The following is a 19,765-nucleotide window of genomic DNA, read 5'->3' as shown; positions in this document are numbered from 1 at the left end:
AAATGACTTGGGAATAGCCAAAACTAGATAGTATAACTAAGTTAAGACTAATAAAAATAAAACATTGCAGCTTAGCTCTTAAAGCATAGCTGTTTAATGTTACTTTAAAAAGTAAACTTTTAAAAACAGTTTGTCACACACAACACCGTCAGCCAAATTGTCGTTACATCCATTGGGACACATGCTTTTTGCAGCAGGGGAGGGGAGGTGAGAGGGGAGAGGGGTCTGCAGAGGCGTGAACCGGTTTGCCCATGCACCTGCAGTGGCGCCATCACGTCAAGGACACCATGTGGGTTGGGGAGGTGTGGAATAATTTTATTACGATATTTTGTTTACACATAATTAGCATAACAAAGAAAAAAATAGCATAACAAAGAAAAGAAGCCCCATATTACTACTACCATCCATGAAAATATGAAATATATATATTTTTTACCTTCATGGCACTGAAATACAGTTTGCATAATAATTTGGAACGTGGTGTGGAGCCTTGATCTAGTGCTGTCAGAGTTGATCAGGTTCAAATCATTGGTTCCAAAGTCTCCATTTGGCAATCACCATTAGTCACAGCCACATCCTCTTGCCCGCTGGCTGTTTTATTCAACGGTAATGCTTGAGCTTTCACTTTAAACACATCCCACCTCTCAGGAAGCAGGCCTTTGTTGAAGAGCCTTGACCCCAGGTAGGAGAACAGCAACACTGAAGTCAGAGTGGCCAGCATGCAGATGGTTTTAATGGGCGAGTGCTGGACGTAAACACCATCCTTCAGAGTGCATCCTGGGAGGTGCAGGGCAGGAGCCAACCCTATTAACGGCTCTCCACACAGCAGGCGTAAAGGGAAGCCCACCAGGAAGCCCATAACAGCGCCGTAACCGTTTGAGATGTTGAAAAAGAGGACGCAGAGGAACTGGGGGAATACTACAATGTAGCCGATATCTGCCGAGAGAAACCAAAACAATATGCCGCTGTTTTTTAACATGGTTAACGATGTGCCACTTATGCCGGCGACAACCACCGAGGCGCGGATCACCCACTGGATCTCCCTCTCTGACGCCTAGAAAAACGGGGGGAAAAGCAGAAAGTTTAAGTGGGATTTAACACATCTTAATCACTATCCTCAAAAATAACTTGTTCATGAAGAGAACGAACTTTCACTGGGATATTTGCACCTTATTTTTTTATGTTTGTGTTTTGTCTATTTGTAACAGTGTGTTTTTTCTAACAAGGGAAGCTCATGATATTTTATATTTATGATCATGGATCTGCATAAGCCTGTACCAACCATTGTCCTCTGCATTTATACACACATGTAGTTCAAATGAAAATGTGAAAATTCAACAACAAACAAGTCGAGCATAGTATTCCTACATCAGCAACAAGTCCAAACAGTCGCTACAGCGCTAACAATTTGAAATGATGCAAAACTTGGACTTAACCAGGTCCAAATTGGGGCAAACTCTGAGCTGTTGTGTTTGTGTGTATGATGAAGAAGAAGATCTTTATTTCTATAGTGCCTTTCACAGACACAGTCACAAAGCACTTTACATGAGACAATTGTACGTTGACGCCATAGTGGTAAACTACGTTTGTAGCTTCAGTTTCCCCTGGGGGAGACTGACAGAAGCGCTGTCGCGACTGCACACGTCTGCGCAAACGGTCCCTCTGACCACCACCACACATTCACTCACACACATCATTCGTCCTCGCCTATTGTACATGTTTTTTGTGGTAGGAAAACCAGAGTACCCGGAGGAAACCTACACAGGCACAGGGAGAACATGCAAACTCCACACAGAAAGGCCTCGGCCTGGTGGGAATCGAACCCGGACCTTCTAGCGAGAGCGCTAACCGCTGCGCTACGGCGGTAGTGTGGTGAGTGAATGATGGATCTGTATGTGGCAAACAGCTGCTAAAGCAGGAGGAGCTAACACCAGAAAACATTTTCCACTCACCACACAAGTCTTTTATGCTACAAAAGTACATTCTTTTGAAAGCTTTGAAAAAAAACGTTGACTGAAATAAAGTCCATCCCTGTCATGGTGGTGCCAACAGAGCTTCACAGTGACACCAAATAATGCTAATGCTAATGCTGCTCTCACAGACACAGAGCAGGAGTAGCCGAAGCTGTCAGTCAAAGCCCCCCCCAATGGGCAAGGAACACGTATGGTCCTTATGGTGGGGAGCTGACATTGCTGTAATACCACTGCCTGGTGGCCAGGGGTGACTCCAAGAGACACTTGGGAGCATTGATTCTAATGGGACTTCAAACATCCCAAGAATTGCTTAAAAGCCAAGCCAAGAGTTTTTCTTTTTCTAAAAATCGCTATTTTTAACCACACTGGTTTTTGTTTATCAGCCTGACAGTTGGAAGCATTTTCAGTACATTGACTGGCTCCGTGTGGAGGCCCCGCTCACCCGGGCACTCACAGGGTGGGCAAAAGGATTCTCGCCTCGCCCTTTTATGGAAGCGGCCATTAAGGTTCACACAGGACTCGGGAACCTTTTTCAATGAATGGGGCTGAATGGGACCCACTCATCTTTATTATATAGTATATACATATACATATACATATGTATATATATATATATATATAACATTATATATATATAATGTTATATATACATATATATAACATTATATCTATGGGAAGATCACACTGAAACACCTGATTAGCAACTGACATTCTCACAACATTGAAGACAGATAGTGGATTTATTATGTAAGGATTAAACAACGAGGAGCCGTGCATTCAACGGTTATAATGCACGACGCGGAGTCAAGAACACCACGACGCGCAGCGGAGTGGTGTTACTCCGCGAAGTGCATTATAACCGTCTGATGCACGGCTCCGAGTTGTTTAATCCGCTTATACCATGGTCCCACAAACGTAACATTTATAATAAATATTTGTTTCATTTACTAAAGTCACTAAATATGCCAGACCACCGGGACTATTTTATGTTGGTTATTAGCCGGTCACTGAAGGCTCGTCTCAGAGCGAGTCATTCTCCGCAGCTATTACGAGGATCTCAGTCAGGCGCAACGAAACAACATAAGCACACGCTGCATCGCCAGAATCACAACACAACAGGACTAACCCGGCACTTTTCCGTGGAAGTAAACACCGATGTGCGGCACTCGTGGGCAGGAGTTATTTCACTTTTACGCTGTTTAACCTGAAGCTAGCTAGCTAGCTCAACCAGCTCAACTGTTTATGGAAACAGCTGTGGTGGAGTCCGCTTACACCTGAGCCCCACGAACTGAAACTTTTATGATTGACTTTACTAATCCAGCCAAATATGTTTAAATGCAGAGATCATTTTATGTACGCCTGAACATCATGAATAGTGCCTTAACCGTTTTCAATAGAAATGGAAAGCTCATATTTTATTAACAGTTGGCTAACCTAGCTGCTCACTCTCCTCTACTTCCCATTTATCAAACATTTTGTTTTGGCCAAAAACGTTGAAATTAAACAAAATCCATCTCATACGTTCCTGTCAGTCACTAATTACGTGTTTATCTGATTCAGCTGTGTCATGCGTTGCTATGGCGATGCCCACAGCGGAGTGATATCCCAGTGATTTAACTACCGGACTACGTGTGTGGTTATACCAAAATAATGCACGCTTGTTAGCACCCACCAGCCAATCAGAATCGAGTATTCACCCAGACCATGGTATAAGTCATTTTATACCCACATTTGCAAAATAAAATTAATTGTATTCATTCAAAGCTTCCCTTACAGTCAAAAGGGCGCTGCCGCTGATTTGTAATGCACTTTTTCTCACCTGAGGCCTTATGATGTTCTTGTACACATTGGCAGAGAAGACCGAGGCTGCAGACATAAGTGTGGAGTCTGCGGAGGACATGACGGCAGCCGCCACAGATCCAATCCCGATGATGGAGATGTAAGACGGAGTGAGGTACTGCATCATGATGGGCAGCACATGAGCGGCTTCTCCTCGTTCATAAGGAGAGGGAGAGCCGTAGGACGTCTGGTTCCAGTCTGGGGGAGAAACAAGGATGATTGATTGACCTTTATTCGTATGGTTTTTGGGAGGCCTTGAGCACAGTCAGCTTTTTGTAATGTTAAACGCAACAAATAAGAATTGACAACAAACCCTGACCCTAATTTTCTGCTCTTTCCTTTATTTTCCTGGCATCAGAGAGAAATTTGAAGCTTGGCTTCAAAACAGCCAAGATCATACCAGTGGAAGAGGCGGCTGCTCCAAACAAAACAGGTGGGATGCCAAATATCAGTATGAGGATAGAGGCGACACAGCAGGTGACCTTTGCTGTTTTGGTGGAGGAGGCTGACAGGGTTCTCTGATGCAAACACTGGAATGCCATGCTTCCAACAGACTGAGGAAATAAAAATGTCATTAAAATGTCAGTGTAAGCTTTCAGTCGTGCAGGAGTTGTCCATCTTCAATGAAGGTATTCGAGCCGTCTTCTGTACTCAGTGGTTGATGTCTCGAACGTTTCGCCTCTCATCCAAAAGGCTTTGTCAGCGAACTAGGGTTCTGTTCAGCTCACAGCCTAGATAAAGACCAAAAGGGAGGAGTTGGGGTAGGCCCGGTTTCCGGTTCAAGGAGGGATTTTCTTTCTTGACAAAAATAGCTTCTTTTACTCCTCGTTCAAACCAACTTTCTACTTTTGCTAAGATTATGACCTCTCCGTCCTCAAAGGAGTGGTTGGAGGCTTTGAGGTGGAGATGCACAGCTGACTGGGGGCCGCTAGTGCTTTCTCTTCGGTGTTGATAAAGTCTCTTCTGTAGTACTTGTTTTGTTTCTCCAATATAATGTTCTTTGCACTCTTCTTCTTTGCATCTAATATAATAAACCAAATTGCTTTGTTTGTGGCTCGGTGTTTTTTCTTTGGGATGAACTAGTTTTTGTCTCAGAGTATCCACAGGTTTGTGGTACACTGGAATCCTGTGCTGCCTAAAGATTTTCTGATGTATCTCTGAGACCCCAGCTACATACGGCACCGCTACTCCCTTTCTTCTGGGCTCTGTGATCTGTTCTTTGGGTCTTCTTGCCCTCTGTGCTTTAGTGAAAGACCAGTTAGGATACCCACAGCCTGAGAGCTCTCTGGATGTGTTGCTCCTCTTTGGTCTTGCCCTCTGCACTGGTGGGAACCTCTTTAGCCCCCAGTCGGCTGTGCACCTCCAGCTCAAAGCCTCTAACCACTCCTTTGAGGACGGAGAAATCTTAGCAAAAGTAGAAAGTTGGTTTGAACGAGGAGTAAAAGAAGAGCCGGTTCTTCCTATACGCAGACTAAGTAAGGTGCGTAGGGCCCCCGCGGCTGCAAGGGCCCCGCATCTCAGTCAAACTACGGTGTTGTTTCACTGATTGATCAACGCGTTGTTACGGGGACAGACTCTTCCAGCGCGCACTCACTCTCCGCCTACTTCGCCACATATAACATCAACACGGAGTAGTCTGGTGAAGTGAATGAGCAGGAGAGACCGACCGCCTTCCCCCTGTCTCTTCCAAAGCGCGAGTGCTTCTCCGCTCGTGTCCCCGCCCGGCCGTCTGTTTCCCGGTGCTTCGCCTCATACTCGGCTCCTCCGCGGCTGCATCATGTCACCCATGTCCCGAGCGCTGCTCTCATGTTTTCTCTGCGCGGACTCTGGGCTGCAACTCTGGGCCTCTCTCTCATTTAACCCCTTAACTCCCACCTGAACCGAGCACATTTTCTCCAGCTTAACCCCAATCCAAAAGGCTCTGGAAAAAAGGTGTGAAAATAGCAATAAAACTGAAACGAAAACAAGGATGAAAAAAAATCTGATGACGTGAGGAAAAAGATCAATTTAGTTTTGTAGGTCTTAGCTTTCAAATGAGGTGTTACACTGGCCTACAGGATTTGGGTAAAGCTGAACTGGAGAAAATGCTCTCGGTTCAGGCGGGAGTTAAGAGGTTGAACTCTCTTCTTATTGTGCTGGTGAGTCTGGGGCATCAGGACAGCAGTTTGGCGAGTAGACGAGAGTAAAGCCGTTCTCCGTGGCCTTTTTGTTGAGTTGAATCCACATGGTTCTCATGAGCACAGTAACTTACAGTAACTCTGTTCTCTGAATGTGCACAGTCTAAAACGAATTGGGCGACTCACAGACTAATTCTCAGTGCTCAGACAGAAACAACCGCCAGGAGCAGGTTTCAGTTAGTTTTAAATCAGCGGTTCCCAATCTGTGGGTCAGGGACCAGAGGTGAGAGAATGGGACCATTTTCCATTTACTATTTTAAAAAGGGAAATAGACTAGTAGTCGTCCTAAATACCAGTCTCACAGTGGCTTAGTGGTTAGTGGCTCTCACACAGGGGGCAGGGCCTGAATTGAGGTCTGTATGTTCTGCTTCTGCCCTGGAACAGTGGAACTGTTTTGACCATAAATGGATTCTCTCTTCATCGAATAGCTACTGTAGGGCCCCCGTGTGGATTTTTGCTTAGGGCCCCAGAAGGGCCAGCACCGGCTCTGAGTAAAAGAAGCTATTTTTGTCAAGAAAGAAAATCCCTCCATTAACCGGAATGGTGGTCTCAGATTTCATCTTTCTCCACTTTACTCCAATCTCCTTCGCCGACAGCCGTTCACTGCCAGTCCAATTAGACGGCACATCATCCAGCTACAGAACAATAGGCAGGTAATTAACAGTGATCAGCTTTGAAGAGCTCAGGACACATCCATACTCTGGAGTGAGCAGGTGGTTAGAGACACTCTACTTCAAAGGTGTTTACTCACAGGTAAGAGTACCGGTAGTTTCTGGGGGGGAGCCGGGCCTACCCCAACTCCTCCCCTTTTGTCTTTATCTAGGCTGCGAGTTGATCAGAACCTTTGTTCGCTGATGAAACCTTTTGGATGAGAGGCGAAACGTTCGAGACTCCAACCACTGAGTACAGAAGACGACTCGAATACCTTCATTGAAGATGTCGTTAAAATGTATTATTTACATTTGTAAATATATAAAAAGATGACTCACCATGAGTAAGAAATCGTCAATCAAAAGCCATATCTTCTCCGTGTTCGGTGCACCGATCCAGGGAGTGTGCAGAGTGTTGTTCATCAGAGTCTCGCCGATGCTGACGGTGTGAGGGTTCATCAGCACAAAGGGAACGCAGAGCCACTGCCAAACAAGACACACTCCAAATAAATTCACAATTAGTATTATTTTTGGGGACTTGGCACTTATGTAAGCAGAAAAGTTAAGATTTCCCAGGAACATTTGGCATCTAAGTTTCAGAAACTATGGTACATGTTTATAGCCTTCCATGTGTCAAACCAGAGTACCCATGCAAAGTCCACACAGACAGGCCTCACCCAGACTGGTAATTACTGTGAGATCACTAACTGCTATGCCACTGTGCCGTTTAAATGTGGTTTTCAGGTATTTCAAGTATTGGAAGAACGGAAAATCTCCTTGGCGTGCATTAATCCTGGTCCACAAACACAACATCGCTGGCCAAAAAAGGACATCAACGCCTCTTATAGTACGTGCGTAATTATTATGCATGTGAGGTTTTTTTTTACTATATTGCTCTTCTTCACAGTTTCAAACAACAAACTGTAAAACTGAAAGGCTGTTTTTAGCTATTCACAACAAAAACAAAGTCAAAGATGCAAGATTGTGTAGCCACCAGGAATCCGGCATGGTGGCATAGCAGTTAGCGCGGTTAGTGCTTCAAAGCTAGAAGGTCCCAGGTTTGATCCCTGTTCAGAGGGGACCTTTCTGTGTGGAAATGCATGTTTCCTCTGGTTTCCCCTACCACTAAAAACATGTACAATAGGCCAGAATGAATGAGTGTGAGGGGGGCTCTAACAACTCCCATGCATTTCTCTGCATAAGTTTCCCTCAGAACAGAAGCTGAGGTTCTTTAGGCCATGATGAGTGTTACAATAAACTGGTTGCTCTATTAGAATATTAAGGTAAAGAATAGTTCACAGTTTTTCCATACTGAGATATGTTCTTACCTGAGCTTAGACGAGTTGATGCGTACCTGTCTGGTCTTTTTGCGTGCCCTAAGTCACGATGTTGTTAGCATTTGGCCTCTCCCAATGTATGCTCCAAACGGGGGTGAAGTTGGAAGCTACAAAGACCAGACAGGTACGTATGAACTTGTCTAAGCTCAGGTAAGAACATATCTCAGTATGGAAAAACGGTGAACTATTCCTTTAAGGTTAAACTTTATTGTCCATCTGCGTACAGACATCTGTCTGGGACTTGCCGTGCTATGTGGTTCCTGTAATAACAATATGACAGTACATTCAGTACAGTACAGTACAACAGCTCAGCCCATTTGGCATCATTTCAACAATGGAGTATGACTGTTCCATAAACAAAGACAGTACAAAAGAATGTGTTGCACATTTAGACCGCAATGTTGCCCAAAGTTTCATCGAGGCAATGAAGAGAACAAGTCCAAACACAAAAGTGCTATCTGCACTTGTAAAGAAGAGAACCGATACAGGAACAAAAGAGTGTTTGTATCGGTTGCTTGTGGCTTTTACAGCCTGATATCGTTTCCCTGCTAGTAGAAGCTCATATTCACTAAAGAGCACATGAGAAGGTTTTTCCAGAATGTTTTTTGCCTGCACTGTAACAAATTTCTGTAAATTTTCAACATGAACCTTTTTTTTTTTTTATGTAACATGCACATTTAATCATAGTTTGGTTCAAATACATCCAGTGGTGTATTTTTACCACAGTTATAATGTAATTACAAAAAAACTCTATCATGCTGTTAATTCACTTTGTAATTATCTAAATTTAACATTACCATGTTATATTTTTGGAATGCTGGGAATTTTTTTTGCTGAGCAACCTCTACGTGAGGACAACGTCTCAATTTTTCCTCCATTTTCATCTGCAATTTCTCGGTAAGTATTGTTTTACAAAGATTACACAAGAAGCAGCACAGGGCTTCACAACCTTCATGTGTTTTTACATTTCTTTGTGACGGCGACAGGACCAATCTGATGAGCGTGTGATATCTTTAGCTAACGCTTCAAGTTTTTCTCATAGAGCCTTTCAGAGGAAGACACACAGATGCTCTGCCATCCCTGTGACGTGGGTGGTATTTCCCCTCTCGTTCGCCTCTCATTTCGATCAGACTACAGCGACCACCCTCCTACTGAGTCTCTTTTTCCCTGTAATTAAATTATTTTAGGAAACTGGCCATTCTTTGACAGATAAATGCTGCTGTGTGCGTTTTTATCGCTTCTTTCTCTCGTTCGTGTGAGCTCCTTGCTGCACAGATTTTGTTGCGCGTAGCGTCACTTTGTTGTTGTCCCGGTGTAGCAGCTCAGGGCCAAACACACTGCACATGTGGTGTCTGAGAGCCACTGTTCTGAACTCGGAGCTGTGTGCTGAGTCTGAGTAGGTCTGAGTAAAACTGACTCTGACAGCCAAAGCATGCCCCCTTTCCCTTACCTTTTTGTGGACTATATGTTCTTAATTATTTCATTTGTTTTCTTCACAGATCCGAATTTCACAACTTTTACAACTTACAAAACCTCTTTGTAAGTACTCCCATGTTTTTGTCACCTCATTCTTGAGAAAGACAATGTTGTCTACATGTAATATTTGCGGACACATCAATGCAATATATCAGACATATAAGACAAATGTGCTGTTGCACTGTTGTGTGGTTGATTGCAAAATGAAATACAGAAAATATAAAACTTTAAAAACCCATATTTACCGGCATCATAGACAATCAACGAATAAAATATTGCCTGGCGATATGATACGTATCCCGATACATAGGTCACGATACGATATGTCAGTATGATATATACAGTATAAGACGATTATTGCAGCTTTTTAAATAACTTTGACTTTAGTGCAACATGGCTTTGACTTTGTGCAATATGGCTTTAGTGCAATTTAACTGAGGTATATGCCTAGAACAAATAAATGCAGAAAGTTGGTTTCTTTTAAGATTTTTTTGAAGAAACACAAGCTGCTCAACATGCCCAGGTTTCAGCGCACTTCTTTGTGCAGTTACAATGTCTCCTGCAGTGGAAAAGACTCGCTCTGCAGAGACGCTTGTGCCTGGGATGCAGAGGAATCGGAAATATGAGGATAGGCTCCCTCATGTTCTCTCCACCAAGTGAGAGGATCACCATTCAGCAGCAAAGGGGACTCCATCCTGACCATCTTCACCTCATCTCCACTTCAGCTGCTTCTTCATAAGTTTTTGTTTCAGTGTCATGTCACTCAGACATCACTAATGTAGCATCTTTCATTGGCTTCAGTGCTTTGAGTACCTCCTCTGTAGGGATGGGTACCGTTCGTTTTTTTTCGATACCAAGTACTTTAATGATACCTGCTTTTCGGTTCCGGTGCCTTAACGGTACTTTTTTCGATACCTATGTTATTTTAATTCAATAAAAATAACGTGTATAAAAAAGTATAGTTCAGGAAAAAATCCTAAAACAGCACAGCAAAAGCTACACAGGAGCAGCAGCGTCACCTGTGACTTCGTGTTTTGAGCACAATTTCCACTTAAGCAGAGATAAAAAGAAAGAAAGGACGTTATTACCTTAAAGGAATAGGCCACCGTTTTTACATACTGAGATATGTTTTTACCTAACCTTAGTCGAGTTAATATATACCCGTCTGGTCTTTGTCCGTGCGCTCTGCCAGGCAAACGGAGCACATACGCAGCCTCTCCCACATGTCATATAGCTCCAAAAAAGCTCACGATAGAAGCTACCAAGCTCTTCCACGTGTTCCCTATTTAAATAAAGTTACGTGAAGTGTTTTCATGCGAAGTATATTTACACAGAAATGTAACATGTCGATTTTATAAGCAGATAAAAAGGGGTACTATAAAAAGAGGCGTAAGGATACGAGGAGCAAAACGTCCGCGCAGTAACTCTCAAAGACTTCCCCCGCTCACTTCCGGCAATAACCTTTAGGAGTTACTGCGCGGACGTTTTGCTCCTCGTATCATTACGCCTCACAATATAGTGCCCCTTTTTATCTGCTTATAAAATCGACATGCTACATTTCTGTGTAAATATACTTCGCATGCGTGACAGAGCGCACGGACAAAGACCAGACGGGGATATATTAACACGTCTAAAGTGAGGTAAGAAAATATCTCAGTATGTAAAAACGGTGGCCTATTCCTTTAAGCTGCAGAGACAGGACAGATCCACATCCACATCAGGTATTGGTTTCTTTCAGATAAACTTTTCTAAACACACTGCGCTGTTCGACGAAGCGAAAGCAACTTCACACTCAAAGATCCTTGCATGGTGTGAGCGCTCACTCTGCCACTAACAATTTACCAAAACTGGACCAACAATGTAATACAGAGTGAGCGCTCGCTTTCAACAAACCATCTTGGATATTCCTCTCGCTGCAGCCGCAGTTGTAAACAACAGCACGTAAGCTCAGCCTCCGTGGGTCTGTCACTAAAGGTAAAGACGTCTTTCTTATTGTCACTGCTCTCTTTTGCTTTTCACTTTGACTAAAAACTCCAGTTTCTTATTCAGTCCTGGTCAAGTCCTGGTTTATAACTGGTTTTGTTTAGCTCTGGGTCTTACAACCGGTGTAGTCTACGTCCTGGCTCAGTCCTGATGCAGACCGCGGCTTTGTCATCTCTATTACAAAAGTTTAGCAAGTTTTGCTTCGCTATAAGTTACATCTATAAAATATATCTTTGCTTCGCTCCATTTGCGCTGAAGCGGGTCAGTATCTGCGCACACGTTCATGTAGCTTTTTTTAAGACTCACTGCGGGTCACATATTGACGTCTGGAGAGAAAAAGAACCGAAAGTTGGCACCGAAAGAATTCAAATTTTTCGATACCGCCCCTGACCGGAGCTTTTCGGTCGGTTCCAAGTAGGAACCGTTTAACGGTGCCCATCCCTACTCCTCTGTCTCACTCAGTGTGAATACTTCCTTTTCATTCTTTCGCACTTCATGTGAATAAAGTGCTGCACAGACAGCTGGTTGCTGCTCTAAAAACCTCTCAGTCATGTCATAGGAGCTATTCCATCGAGTGTCTATCATCGATCTATGCTTTAGTTGCTCCAGTTGGACTTGTTTGAGCTGTAGTTGGTGACTTGCTGTGGTACTGCCTCTGAGGAATCCAGTAACACGTCTAATTCTCCCCAGCAGTCTTGCCACTGCTGGTAGTTCGAGTGCTTTCTGTGAGGTTAAGGCTGTGCGCTTTTTTGGTCAAGATGTAATTTTTAGACATTTGGTGAAAGATTTGAAAGACATTGAGGACAATAACATGGTGTTAGCCAATGAACAAGTTTGTAAAGGAGTACTTCTCGCTATTGCTGGTGACAACCTGGGGTCTGTCAATCAACAGACACACCTTTTCTGATGACCTCTCAGCAAGGCTCCAGATCGTACAATAGAGTCCTACCGAGATCACATTCATTGAACAAGGCATAGATCAAAGTGGTGGAGTAAAATTTGACTCCGTCTTTAGTATGCTGTCTTGTTATCATGTATGCAAGCTGAGACTGCCTCCATGTATGGGTCATGACCTATTCAAAGGCTTTGTCTCATCAGATTTGTGAAAATTGACAAGTAGTTTACCTATCCTGAGTTGAACTGAAGGATTAAGCATTTTAGGTATAAGGTATAAGGCAGACAGACAGACAGACAGACAGACAGACAGACAGACAGACAGACAGACCTTCTTTCTTTCTTTCTTTCTTTCTTTCTTACTTTCTTACCTTCTTTCTTTTCTTCCATTCTTTCTTTCCTTCTTTCTTTCTTTGCTTCTTTCTTTCTTTCTTTCTTTCTTTCTTTCTTTCTTTCTTTCTTTCTTTCTTTCTTTCTTTCTTTCTTTCTTTCTTTCATTATCTTTTCTTCTAACAAACAACCTAACTAACTGTCTTCAGTTTCAGGAGACACTGGGGGAAGCTGCATTTGGCAGTGGAAAATGCTGCTGTCTTTTCATTATATTATAATTTGAATCTACAGTACCAGCTTGAATCAGAATGCACAATGGAATTCATTCAAAGGTTAGTTAAATAATAAAATGCATAAATATACTGTATTTAAATCAATCGATGCCTTGCCTGTCTAAGCCAGTACTTTTATTCGCAGGCGCTTGATTGGAATCAACCCTGAACGTGGAACAAAAAGAGTAAGTGGGGAGGCTGTGTGAATCCTGTGTGAATGAAACAGTGAATCCTTGTGTCTCCACTCTTGTAAGGAAACTCATGGACTTTGAGTGGGATTTTATTTAGTTGAGTCTGATATTCAAAAGAATGTCAAAAGACTCTTATGGACGTACAACAAACAAGGACCGTGACGTTGCCCGGCATGGCACAGCCGGGGCCCCACCCTGGAGCCAGACCTGGGGTTGGGGCCCGAACGCGAGCGTCTGGTGGCCGGGCCTCTGCCCACGGGGCCCGGCCGGGCACAGCCCGAAGGGACGACGTGGGCCCGCCCTCCTGTGGACCCACCACCCGCAGAGGGATCCGTAGGGGTCAGGTGCGAAGAGGACTGGGTGGCAGTCAGAGGCAGGTGCCTCGACGACCTGGTCCGCATGCACAGCTTCTGGCGTTCGGGACATGGAACGTCACTTCGCTGGGGGGGAAGGAGCCTAAGCTTGTGCGGGAGGTTGAGAGATACCGGCTAGATATAGTCGGGCTCACCTCCATGCACAGCTTGGGTTCCGGATCCCAACTCCTGGAGAGAGGCTGGACTCTCCATTTTTCTGGAGTTGCCCGCGGGGAGAGGCGGCGGGCTGGGCTGGGTTTGCTCATATCCCCCCAGCTCAGCCGCCACGTGTTGGAGTTCACCCCGGTGGACGAGAGGGTCGCATCCCTACGCCTTCGGGTTGGGGACAGGTCTCTCACCGTTGTCTCGGCCTACAGGCCCAACATCGGTGCAGAGTACCCGGCCTTCTTGGAGTCCCTGGGAGGAGCGCTAGACGGTGCTCCGACTGGGGACTCTATTGTTCTACTGGGGGACTTCAACGCCCACGTGGGTAAGGACAGTGAGACCTGGAAGGGAGTGATTGGGAAGAACGGCCTCCCCGATCTGAACCCGAGTGGTGTTCTGTTATTGGACTTCTGTGCTAGTTGCTGTTTGTCCATAACAAACACCATGTTTGAGCACAAGGGTGTCCACAAGTGCACGTGGCACCAGGACACCCTAGGCAGGAGGTCGTTGATCGACTTTGTAGTTGTGTCATCTGATCTCCAGCCGCGTGTCTCGGACACTCGGGTAAAGAGAGGGGCTGAGCTGTCAACTGATCACCACCTGGTGGTGAGCTGGATCCGCTGGCAGGGGAGGAAGCCGGTCAAACCTGGCAGGCCCAAACATGTTGTGAGGGTCTGCTGGGAACGTCTGGCGGATCCCTCTGTCAGTGGGGTCTTCAACTCCCACCTCCGGAAGAACTTCACCCGGATTCCGAGGGAGGCTGGGGACATGGAGTCCGAGTGGACTCTGTTCTCCTCCTCCATTGTCGATGCGGCTGCTCGTAGTTGTGGCCGTAAGGTCTCTGGTGCCTGTCGCGGCGGCAATCCCCGAACCTGCTGGTGGCGCCCGGAAGTAAGGGATGCCATCAAGCTGAAGAAGGAGTCCTACCTGGCCTTGTTGGCTTGTGGGACTCCGGAGGCAGCTGAGAGGTACTGGCAGGCCAAGCGTGCTGCAGCTCGTGCGGTCGCAGAGGCAAAAACCCGGGTCTGGGAGGAGTTCAGAGAAGCCATGGAGAAGGACTATCGGTCGACCTCGAGGAGATTCTGGCAAACCATCCGGCGCCTCAAGAGGGGGAAGCAGTGCTTCACCAACACTGTTTACAGTGCGGGTGGGGGGCTGCTGAACTTGACTGGGGATGTCGTCGGGCGGTGGAAGGAGTACTTCGAGGACCTCTTCAATCCCGCCGTCACGTCTTCCGATGGGGAAGCAGAGGCTGGGGACTCGGAGGTGGGCTCGCCCATCACCGGGGCTGAAGTCACTGAGGTGGTGAGAAAGCTCCTCGGTGGCAAGGCTCCGGGGGTGGGTGAGATTCGTCCTGAGTACCTTAAGTCTCTGGATGTTGTAGGACTGTCGTGGCTGACACGTCTCTGCAACATCGCGTGGCGTCCGGGGACAGCGCCCCTGGATTGGCAGACTGGGGTGGTGGTCCCTCTCTTTCAGAAGGGGGACCGGAGGGTGTGTTCCAATTACAGAGGGATCACCCTCCTCAGCCTCCCCGGTAAGGTTTACTCCAGGGTGCTGGAGAGGAGGATCCGGTCGAACCTTGGATCCAGGAGGAACAATGCGGTTTTCGTCCTGGTCGTGGCACACTGGACCAGCTCTATACCCTTCATCGGGTGCTCGAGGGTTCGTGGGAGTTCGCCCAACCAGTCCACATGTGTTTTGTGGATCTGGAGAAAGCGTTCGACCGTGTCCCTCGTGGTGCCCTGTGGGGGGTGCTCCGGGAGTATGGGGAACGGGGCCCTCTGCTAAGGGCCGTCCGTTCCCTGTATGGCCGCAGCAGGAGCTTGGTTCGCATTGCCGGCAGTAAGTCAGACCTGTTCCTGGTGCGTGTTGGTCTCCGCCAGGGCTGCCCTTTGTCACCGGTTCTGTTCATTACTTTTATGGACAGAATTTTTAGGCGCAGCCAGGGGCCGGAGGGTGTCCGGTTTGGGAGCCTCAGAGTCTCATCTCTGCTGTTTGCGGATGATGTTGTTCTGATGGCTTCAACGAACCAGGACCTTCAGCTGGGTCGGTTTGCAGCCGAGTGTGTAGCGGCCGGGATGAGAATCAGCACCTCCAAATCTGAGGCCATGGTTCTCCACCGGAAAAAGGTGGTTTCCCCTCTTCAGGTCTGAGGTGAGATAGACAGACGGATCAGTGCGGCGTCAGCACTGATGCTGTCGCTATATCGGTCTGTCGTGGTGAAGAGGGAGCTGAGTCGGGGCAAAGCTCTCGATTTACCGATCGATCTACGTTCCCACTCTCACCTATGGTCATGAGATTTGGGTAATGACCGAAAAGATCGCGAATACAAGCGGCCGAAATGAGTGTCCTTCGCAGGGTGGCTGGGCGCACCCTTCGAGATCGGGTGAGGAGCTCAGTTACCCGGGAGGAGCTCGGAGTAGAGTCGCTGCTCCTTCACGTCGAAAGGACCCAGCTGAGGTGGCTCGGGCATCTGTCCCAGATGCCTCCTGGTCGCCTCCCGCGGGAGGTGTTCCAGGCATGTCCTAGTGGGACAAGACCTCGTGGAAGACCCAGGACACGGTGGTGGGACTATGTCTCCAAGCTGGTCTGGTGTCGCCTCGGGGTCCCCCCAGAACAGCTGGAGGAGGTGTGTGTGGATCGGGAAGCTTGGGCATCTCTGCTGAGACTGCTGCCCCCGCGACCCGGCCCCGGATAAAGAGGAAGAAAATGGATGGATGGATGAGTCTGATACTAGTGCGGGATTTACATTTTAGTTCAGTGTTTCTCAAACCATTTTACAGGTACCTGTGGTGTTGACCACTTAAAGAGGGGGTATTATGCTTTTTTCAGCCACATAGCACCAGTCTATAGCACACTACAATGATGACGAAACCTTCTGTTGGTCTGTCAATGCAGTAAATTAGAATAACTGCCTTGTATAAAATCGCTCTTTCAAAATGGCGGTAGCAAATGACTTGAAATAGGCCCCTGTCTCTTTAAGACGCTCCCTGACCCTTTCAGACACGCCCCCTCCACACGCTGTCTGTGGCATCACAACACTGCGCTCGTTTTCTCCACAGTATTGAAACTACGATCGGTGCATTTTAATTTTTATTGTTGGAAAGGAGCTACTGTTTATCACTTTGTGAACAATGGCCACACAGGATATTATTTGGAGACGAACCTTCCACACCGGACGCTTGGAAGGGGCTCTTGCCTGAAAAATAACTGCTGTTTGGAGGCTATCTCTTTGTAACTGCCATGCCGTATGGATCTCTAACTATACCCCCATGGACAACACCAAGATCTGCAGGAGCCCATACGATTCAAAGACGGACATTATCTGTGCAGGTGGACAATGGTTTTTCGAGGTTACCCGTTAGCTTGTTATAATCGACTACAGCTCATTGTTGATGAAAAGTCTGCAATAAACCACAAATGTGTAAAGCCAGGCTCATTGTGTGATCATCGTAAAGGCTGCTTCGAGTAGTTGCTGCTTTATTGACGTTATTTGTGCATAATATGCTGCCTGTTTTCAATGAATGTTGTGAAGGTGAAGGTTGTTAGCTTGTCACGGCTAATAGTGCCTTAGCTCCGGGAGAAAACCTCTCGGCTACGACTCACTGTAGATGAAATGTGAGCAATAAACTACGACATCAACAAGCCAGGCTCCGTGTGTGATCATCATAAAGGCTGCTTCAAGCAGTTGCCTGTTTTAGTGGCGTTTTTAGTGCATAATATGCTGCTTGTATTCAGTGAATTTTCCCGTTAGCTTGTCGCGGCTAGCTTGTTAGCTCCGGGAGAAAGCCACTCGGCTATGACCCATTGTAGATGAAATGTGAGCAATAAACTTCCAACTCAACAAGCCAGGCTCCGTGTGTGATCATTGTTAAACGGTTCTTTATGTGTGTGGTGGTTTTATTGACTTTATGTGTGCATATTTCTCGTTTTCACGTGATGACTCGAGGTTTAGCTTAGCATTAGCTTTCTCCGGAGGCTCTGTGCATCATCAAGGCCCAGCGCAGAACCAGACACTAAAATAAATGTGTTCTTGTCACCGGTTTTAATCCTGGGTGTTTAGGTAACAGAAACACTGATGTGTGTCTTTGTAAAAGTCTGCTGTGGCTCCGGTTCACAACACATGAAGCTAATCCTCCATGATGACTCTGTTTACATCTTAGGGCTAGACACTGTGGGGAGGGGGTTCTGCTGAGGAGCAGTGGTTGGTTACTCGGCTGGTGACGAAAGGTCGGAGGCGTATCCTGGAGGTCGAGGCGTTCCCTGAAGGAATCAGGCGTTTTATCCCTAAAATGGCTGCCATCAGAGTTTTTACAGATTACTCGAAAATACGTGAATGTGCTAAGGCAACACTTCAGGCATGGTTTTAATGAGGGAATGACTTAATAACATGATGTAAAGCTTGAAAAAGTCGATTTTGCATAATACCCCCCCTTTAAGATTTGTTTTTGATCTTTTGAAGACCAGATTTCACATTGATATGGCCATGACATGGTACCCAGTCTAGAGATGCTGGGGCTTTTTTGTTTATTTGTCCTGGTGTTGCTTTTTTAGATGGTTCTTGGAGAGAGGTTTAAGATAACCCCTGCTTGTGTTAATATGGTGCTTTTGCCGCTAGCCTAGTGAGGACATTTCGGACCTATTTCTCAATTTTGGTTTTACACATGACAGTAAGAGGGCCGAACCAGGCAACCATGCCATATCTGATTAAGCTTTCCAGAACAGCATTAAAAAACCACAACATTATTTTTGTGCTCACGCCAAACAATCTGTCTTCTTAAAATATGAAGCCTCTGGGGCAATTTGCGACCGAGAAAATCTACATACACATTCCACTTGAAATGTTGAAGAGTTGAGTCCTCACCAGGCTGACGAAGATGAGCACCAGCTGTATGATGTCAGTGTAGGCGACAGAGTAGAGTCCTCCCATCAGAGTGTAGGTGATGGCCACAGCAGCAGAGATCCAGATACTCACCCCATAAGGCAAGTCTAGAACCACCTTGACAGTAGCTCCTGACAAACAGGCAAATATGGAAGCTTAACATTTGGTTCAGTTTTGGTGAAGATGTTAAAGCACTTGATCGATCACCTAAAGCAACTAATGTTGAGGCCAAATTGAGCGTATCAAGGAGAACTGAGACCATGCAGAAACATGATGCAAGTCCTTTCCCATACTTCCAATGAAAGGGATCCATCATGGTGACACATCTTCTGTCTCTTAATGGCTTTGCAAAAACAAATCCACCTACAATGGTGTAGACATAAAACAGGAAGTATTTAGTTTTCATACACACCACAGGTCCAAAAAAATATAGTGTTGTGCTTACATAATAGAAAAGATGTACTGTAGGCCATCAGTAATATTACACCCATAGTCAGTCCCATGGAGGGTCGGTAAATCGTTTCCGTTGTTCCGACAATGAAACCTCCTCCAACCCATGTTGCTGCAAGGAAAACAATAGAAATCAGAGCTGCACCTGAAACACTTACTGTAACTATTCAAGGTATTTGCTTGATTTGATTCTAAGGGGCACCCATTTACCGTGTACCTGATTTCTGGGATTGTTTTTGAAACTCTAACGGTAAAGTGGCGACTGGTAAAGTGGCGACTGGTAAAGTTCCGACTTAAAGGGACTATACGGAGTTTAAAAATGTTAAAGGTCCTATATCATGCAAAATCGACTTTTTGGAGCTTTTAGCCATGTTGTTATGCTATTTCCTTATCAAAAACACCCCCAGAGTGGTTTGTGGCTTCATTCACGCAGCTCTCCGCAATCCTCCTGAATCCTGCTCTCTGAGCAGCTGCGCCTCCCTCTCCTGGTGAACGACTGAGTGTTCAGTTGTGTCGTAACAGCGGAACGGAAGTGCTCGACGTCTGTAATGTAATGTCTTAATTCTATGCTTACGGCCTGATTTTAATTTGTAAAACAGCGTTTTCATTATTGCTGTCGTAAGAAAGAAACAAAGAGAAAAAATAAATTAAAAAAAGAATAAAAAAAATAAAAAAGGATGTGCCCGAGGTGCTTCCAGGTCAGCTGTGGCCAAAACAAACACACCCCTGAGCGTCTGAACAGACGTCATGTTTGCGCTGCAGCTGTGAAGATGGAGCTCGTTATAACTGG

The 19,765-nt window shown here is 45.9% G+C and overlaps 1 protein-coding gene across 1 annotated transcript in view; it reads right to left on the bottom strand.

The window, feature by feature from the left end:
- Positions 1-520: 520 nt before the first annotated feature.
- Positions 521-19,765, bottom strand: part of LOC306965125 (high affinity choline transporter 1-like) — a gene marked incomplete at both ends in the record, with an annotated part of 44,918 nt that continues 25,673 nt past the window's right edge. The window contains 7 exons of the mRNA XM_079559367.1: positions 521-1,054; positions 3,793-4,010; positions 4,213-4,366; positions 6,979-7,122; positions 18,508-18,656; positions 18,733-18,888; positions 18,971-19,087. Coding sequence (XP_079415493.1) covers positions 521-1,054; positions 3,793-4,010; positions 4,213-4,366; positions 6,979-7,122; positions 18,508-18,656; positions 18,733-18,888; positions 18,971-19,087 — 1,472 coding nt within the window. The remainder of the gene's footprint in view (positions 1,055-3,792; positions 4,011-4,212; positions 4,367-6,978; positions 7,123-18,507; positions 18,657-18,732; positions 18,889-18,970; positions 19,088-19,765) is intronic.

The sequence above is a fragment of the Gobius niger genome (genome assembly GCF_951799975.1).
Source record: "Gobius niger genome assembly, chromosome: 7".
NCBI lineage: Eukaryota > Metazoa > Chordata > Actinopteri > Gobiiformes > Gobiidae > Gobius > Gobius niger.
Note: the sequence above shows the minus strand (reverse complement) of the source record. Positions and strands in the feature narration are given on the sequence as shown.